This window comes from Mesitornis unicolor, unplaced genomic scaffold (genome assembly GCF_000695765.1).
Source record: "Mesitornis unicolor isolate BGI_N332 unplaced genomic scaffold, ASM69576v1 scaffold15666, whole genome shotgun sequence".
Taxonomy (NCBI): Eukaryota; Metazoa; Chordata; class Aves; order Mesitornithiformes; family Mesitornithidae; genus Mesitornis; species Mesitornis unicolor.
Window position 1 is genome coordinate 1 of NW_010191863.1, and position 7,136 is coordinate 7,136.

Consider the following 7,136-nt stretch of genomic DNA (forward strand, 5'->3'; position numbering starts at 1 on the left):
GTCCCCAGGTCCAGCTGCTCCCGCAGCTCCAGCTCCGTCTCGCGCGCGTTCTCCTGCAGCTCGTCGTTCATCTCGTTCATGGCTTCCTGGTGAGGAGGGGGCACGGACGCGGTTACGGCACAGCCGGGCAGGCCAGGGCGGTTGGGGGTTTTCGGAGCGGGGCACCCCAGGGGTAAGGGGATGTGAATATGATGTCAGATCAGAGCAGGAGGGCACCGCTCCGGAGCAGCACCCAGCGCAAAGCTGGGTTCCCCAAAAACCGGTGTTTCGGGTGGCCCCCAGGAGCCCTCCCGTGCCAGCCCTGCCCTGTTCCTCTTACCAGGTCCCCGACCGTCTCCCGCAGCTCCCGGACCTTCTCCTCCAGGTCCAGGTTCCTCTCTGTCAGCGTCTCCACCATCTCTTCAGCGCCCAGGGCTGCGTCCACCTGCAAGCACCCAGCACCACCTCAGCCCCCGAGCCCTTGGGCCGCCCTGGGGTCACCCTGCAGCGCCGTGGGACCAAAAGAGGGGCCCGGTTTTGGCTCCCAGAGCCGCCCCTGGCTCTTCCAGGGCACGAGGCTGAACGGTTTCAGGACTGAGCAATGGATCCTGACCATAGAACAGAACAGGATCATAAAGTACCAGGTTGAAGGGACCACAAGGATCTTCCAACCCAACCTCTCCAGGTGAAACATGGTTTAAATGAGATGGGTCAGCCCCTGTCAAGATGACTCCTAAAACTGAGCAGCGTAGGGGAATTCACCACTTCCCTGGGAGATTATCCCAATATCCCATTGATGGATTATCCCAATATCCCATGGATAGATTATTCCAATATCTGATTGATGGATTATTCCAGTATCTCATTGATAGCTTATTCCAATATCTCATTGATAGATTATTCCAATGTCTCATTGATAGATTATCCCAATATCCCATTGATGGATTATCCCAATGTCTCATTGATGGATTATCCCAATATCCCATTGATGGATTATCCCAATGTCTCATTGATGGATTGTCCCAATGTCCCATTGATGGATTATCCCAATGTCCCATTGATGGATTATCCCAATATCCCATTGATGGATTATCCCAATGTCTCATTGATGGATTATCCCAATATTTCATCGATAGGTTATGCCAATATCCCATTGATGGATTATCCCAATGTCTCATTGATGGATTATCCCAATATCCCATATATAGATTATTCCAATATCTCATTGATAGATTATTCCAATATCCCATTGATAGGTTATCCCAATATCCCATTGATGGATTATCCCAATGTCCCATTGATGGATTATCCCAATGTCTCATTGATGGATTGTCCTAATATCTCATAGATTATTCCCATGTCTGATTGATCTCATGGTAAAATCTCCTGCAGTTCAATGGGGATCTCCCCAGCAGCACTTTGTGTTCACTGCCCCTCATCTTTTCCCCTTATTAAAGGGAGTCTCCATCTCTTGGTGCCACCCCTTCTGTCCTGGTCTGTGGAGATGAGGTCCCCCCTGAGCCTTCTCTTCCCAAGGCTGAACAGGCCCCTCCTCATGACCCAGGCTGCAGAGCCAGCACCGCTCGAGGAGCCCCACGGCTGCTGTGCAGGGAATGGGGACCCCAACCCATGAGGATGTCTGAGCTCATGGAGACACTGGCCAACAAACACACCCAGCCCTGCAAAACCCCCACATCCCACCCGTGTCCCGTGCTCCAGAGCCACCCATGGCCGAGCAGCGCCCAGCACACGGCCACTGCTCAAACAGGTCTGGTTCTGCACAGGACCCGGCAGGATGGGCCCCTGCGGCGGCACCACCGAGTGAATCTGCGTTACACGCGTTCGTTAATTAATAACCCAGCTGATAACAGCGAAATAACGAGACTGGTCATCCAAAACTGGATCAAAGAGACCATTTCTGAGAGTCTGTGGGTTAAACATCCCTAGAACACGGACACAGGGACACGGGGAATGTCTTGTCTCCCGAAATAAGGGACCTAATTAAGTTGTCCCTGATTTAATCTCAGACTCAGCGTGGAAAGTAGAGAACGAGGTGTCCTGAGGTGAACTGAAACACCCACCCACGGGTCAGAGAGACCCCTGCCCAGGCGAGGACCCTCACCCGGGAATGAAGCAGCAGATACTGTGATCATATGCAGATGTTATAATCATATGCAGATATTGTAATCACATGTAAATTGCTGACCAGTCACTGTACTGGGAGTGTTAAATCTGCTGATTTTTGTGTGTAAACGCTACAAGAAAACCAGCTCTGGGTGTGTTTGATGGGTGGAAACCCCCAGCTCAATAAAACAGAGCATTTCTCTGCTGGGGGTGTGAGAACTGGCACCAAACGGCCCCAAACTCCCCCCAGAATCCTCACCTGCTCCTTGAGCTCGTCAACCGTCTTCTCCGCCTGCTTCACCTCCTCCTGCAGCTTCTCCCTCTGCTGGCGCAGGGACTCCAGCTCCGTGTTCTTCTTCTCCATCTGCTTCTGCAGCTTCACGTGCTCCTGCTTCTCCGAGGCGGACAGGTCCCGCATCCTGGGGAGCACAACCAGACCAGTCACCACCCAGCGCAGACCCAGAACGGCTCTGGGTGGGCTGCATTGCGCTGGGAGTCCTTGCAAGGCCCTTCCCTGTGCTTCCTACCAGGAGGGGACGCTTCCACCTCCTCTGCCTGTTGTTAATTGCAATTAAAGGTTGCCCTCTGCGCGCACACAGTCCCCTTGGGACAGGGAGTGGAGCTGTGGACACCCCATGGACCCACCTGAGCCTGGGGGCTAAAGCACAGGGGGCTTCCAGGGAGAAAAACCCCAAAGACCCCAGCCCTGGCAGCCGGAGAGGCAGCGACCAGGACCCAGAAACCTGGAGTGGGAGCAGCGCAGGAGGCGTCTGGCCTTGCGTGGGCTGCTGGGATCAACCCACGGCTGAGCAAACGAGACACAGCAGCTTTGTGGAGCAGCTCACCCCCCCCCCAGCCTGCAGTGACAGGAGGCTCTGCCCTCTCTGCTGCACGTCCCGGGGAGCAGCAGGGCCCACGGGTTGAGTGCTGACGGGCGCTGACACAAACGGCGGTGAGAGCCAAGCACAAGGAGGGACCCCGTGGGTGCCAGCCCTGGTCTCCTACCTGACCAGAGCCTCCTTGAGCCGCGCGTTCTGCTCCTCCAGCTGCTTCACCTGGTAACTGGAGGCCGCTCCGTCCGAGCCTGCAGCGGGACAGACACAGACATCGTCAGAGCACGGCCTGGGGCGCTGCGCTGCGCTCCCCAGGGCTCAGGGACGGTGAGCACCAAGCGGAGACGCTGCTCAGCGCAGGGATTTGCACTGCAGAGCCCTCCTGCGGTCCCCATTCCCTCACCACATCCACACCTCGGCCTGCTCAGCTGCTGCTTCTGCCGGTGTTTAATGTGTTAAACACTCACAAGTGTTTAATGTGAGTACTGTCAGTGTTTAATACCAGTACTACCAGTGTTTAATGTACTACAAGTGTTTAATACCAGTATTACCAGTTTAATGTACTACCAGTGTTTAACACCAGTACTACCAGTGTTTAACACCAGTACTACCAGTGTTTAATACCAGTACAACCAGTATTTAAACCAGTACTACCAGTGTTTAATACCAGTACTATCAGTGTTTAATACCAGTACAACCAGTATTTAAACCAGTACAACCAGTATTTAAACCAGTACTACCAGTGTTTAATACCAGTACTACCAGTGTTTATTTAATACCAGTACTACCAGTGCTTAATGTGAGTACTACCAGTCTATAATATCAACACTACCAGTATTTAAACCAGTACTACCAGTGTTTACTACCAGTACTCCCAGTGTTTAAACCAGTACTACCAGTGTTTAATACCAGCACTATCAGTGTTTAAACCAGTACAACCAGTGTTTAAACCAGCACTATCAGTGTTTAAACCAGTACTACCAGTATTTAAACCAGTACTACCACTGTTTACTACCAGTACTACCAGTGTTTAAACCAGTACTACCAGTGTTCAGTGGCCGGCTCCTCCCTGCTGTGTAATTTCTAAAGCTCACCTTGAACCCCAGGTGCCAAAAGCCCCCTCCCGACAAGGGCACTGCACTGGGTTTGATGCTGGGGGGTTGACCGGGAGCAGAAACGCAGCAGTGAACCCCCATGGACCCCACAGCCAAATCCCTCCTGGGCACGGACACGCACTGCGACTGAGCCGAGCTGCTCCAAGCCCAGGGCAGGAGCACCCACCCCAGACCCAAAACCGCAGCAGCTCCATCGCTGCCCCCTCGGGGACCTGGGACCAGGAGGCTGAGCTGCTGCTGGAGGATGGGGGACGCAGGAGAAGGGGAAGCGCAGAGCCCCCAGCCCCACCGCAGCCGGGAGCTCCCCGAGACGCCCCCCACTAGCAGCCCCTGCCCACCTTTCTCCTCGATCTCATGCTTGAGGATCTCCAGGTCCATGGTGAGGTACTCCACCTTCTCCTTCAGCGAGTCCACCTCCTGCTGCAGCGACTCGGCCCGCTCCTCTGCCATCTCCTTGTCCAGCGTGGCCATCTCGATGGCGTCGGCCGTGTCGGCCATCTCCTCCATGTAGCGCTCCTTGGCTTCCAGCGCGTCCTTGGCTTCCTGCGGCCGAGCACAGCGGGGTCAGGGGGTCCTGGGGGGGCCCTCCACAAACCGCCCTGGCTCCCCACAGCGGCACCAAGCCCCGTTAACAGGGGCTGATAGAGGAGGGGGAAGGTTTGGGGCGCCCCTCGCCCCAGCTCCACCCTTCTCCCATCCACAAAAATCATCAGAAAAGCGACCTGCGGGCAGGGGATGGGGATGGGGATGCATCAAATCACAGGGAAAAGCAAGAGAAGCCTCAGCAGGGACGGGCAGAGCAAGGTCAGCCTGGATCCGCAGTCGCTTCAGATCGCCCTGAGGCGGGGCAGGGGAAAGGGGCTCCCTAACGAGCTGAGGTTCGTTAAGGCCAAAGCTGCCCCGCAGCAACAGCAACAGACCCACAAAACGTGCGGGTTTGGCTAAGGGGAGATGGGTTTTAACCAATTAAAGTCTGTGGTAAGCAGTCGGGGTCAGGGATCCCCTGGGAAGCCACCGTGAGAGGATCCCGCTCCAGCGCAGCCCAGGAAAGTCACGGGGAAGGGAGCAACTTGTATGGCTGGCCCAGATTTCCCATATTTCGGGTTGTGCCCCTTTCTTTCTGCAAAGAGCCCGGCCCCATCCTCATTTTATGGGGTGTTCACACACACTGAGGACCCCCCAGCCCCATCCCCTCACTATGGACAGCCCCAGACTGCAGCCCAGTGCCCAAAGGGACTCGGTGCTGAGCACCACTCGGTGCCACAGAGCAGCAGCTCACAGCAGAGCTGTGTTTAACCAAAATCCTGCTGGGTTATGGGCCGTACACCGCCTGACTGGGATGCACTGGGCAGCACCACACCGTGTACGGCTGTGACGGGAGGCAGAGACACGGGGCTCACAGCCAAACCCCTCCACCACAAGGCCTGGAGGCTTTGGGACCGCCCAGGACCCGCAGCACCGGGGCAGGGGGACAGGAGCGGATCCCAGCGCATCCAGTGATCCCCGTCCTCCGCACCCGAAACCTCGGCGCTCCCGGAGCTGCGGGGGACACCGGGGTTTGGGGACAGCCCCGACACCCCCGGGAGCATCACTCGGCCGTTTCAGGGGCTGGGGCGGGGGCCGCAGCCAGGAAACGGACAGCCCCGCACGCTTCGGGCAGCCGGATCAGCCCCACATTCACCCCTTCCCAGGGCTGGGGCCGCCCGCTCACCTTCTTGGCCTCCTTCAGGCGCTTCTGGAGGTCCGCCTGCTGCTCCTGCATCTTGCTCTTCCACTCCTGCACCTGCTCCAGCTGGATCTTGAACTTCTCCAGCTCCTTCAGCTTCGCCTTGTCCTCGTTCCGCTTGATCTTCAGCGTCTCCAGCTTCTCCTCCAGGTCCCGCACCTGGGCGCGCAGGTTCTCCTCCTCCTGCGGCACCGACGCGGGGGTCAGCAGAGACCCCGCACGTGTCGCTGGGCTACCCTGCGTTTCGGCATCGCCCTGCGGCACCCATCTGCCATTAAATCTGCTGGGTTTTAGCAGGTACAACGTGTGACAAATGATCCTGACACAGCAACAGGAACCTTTCAGCTGGCAAAAGGACCCGAGCACCTCGATTCTGACTTTGCTCAGATCCAGGGATGCCAAAATCCTTTAAAATTAAGACTGAAACTACAAGAAAACCCAACCCACTGTGGTCAGGGCCAGGCCCACGCTGCAGCAACCCCCTCCCGGTGCACTTTGATGAGCAGCACCCCTGGATTCCCCCTTCTGCTCAGGGTGCACCCGGGAATTTGGGCTGGAAAAGGCGTTTTTGGTCATTGAGTCCAACCAATGCTGCAGCCGCTGCACCACGGCTCTTAAACACTGCAGGGATGGGGACCCCCGCACGGAGCACAGGGCAAGACAAAAAAAACCCCTTTCCTCCACAGAACGAGTGTGTTAACGCACCCAAAATGGATGTGGAAAGGGAAAACCCCAAACACGTAGAAATGTGGGGGAACTCGAGTGCCACGGCTGCTCCAGGCTGGTCACGGAGGGACCCAGCACACGGCAAAGGGGGAGCATGATGATACTGTGCACCCTTAGGATATTCACCTTGTAGTGCCCTGAGGTTTACGCAGGAGACCCCACCCATCAGCGATGGGGCAGCCACGACCTCTGCATCCAGCGCTGAGCGACCGCCCCATCCCATCTCCCCGTGATTTACCCTTGGATTGACCACACTCGGGTCCTGCCCTGGGTTTCGCAGCATCACAGCCTGGTTTGGGTTGAAGGGACCCCAAAACCCCCCAGTCCAACCCCCATGGGCAGGGACACCTCCACCAGCCCAGGCTGCTCCAAGCCCCGGCCAACCTGGCCTTGGGCCCTGCCAGGGAGGGGGCACCCACAGCTTCTCTGGACACCCTGGGCCAGGGCCTCACCACCCTCACACTCAACAATTTCTGCCCTCCTAAATCTACCCTAAATCTGCCCTCTTCCAGTCTAAAACCATCACCCCTCATCCCATCGCTACATTCCATGATAAAAAGTCCGTCCCCATCTTTCCTGTAGCCCCTTCAGGTCCTGGAAGGTCGCTATAAGGTCCCCCTGGAGCCTTCTCTT

General features: G+C 56.6%; 1 protein-coding gene across 1 annotated transcript; it reads right to left on the reverse strand.

The window, feature by feature from the left end:
• Positions 1-15: 15 nt before the first annotated feature.
• On the reverse strand, positions 16-6,028 carry LOC104542542 (dynactin subunit 1-like; the record flags this gene model as incomplete). The annotated part of the gene is made up of 7 exons (XM_010186885.1): positions 6,014-6,028; positions 5,763-5,960; positions 4,390-4,594; positions 3,109-3,187; positions 2,363-2,522; positions 320-424; positions 16-86 (listed from the first exon to the last, which is right to left on the reverse strand). Coding segments are annotated over exons 1-7 (833 nt in total), but the record flags the coding sequence as incomplete, so codon positions are not given.
• Between the last annotated feature and the right edge of the window lie 1,108 nt (positions 6,029-7,136).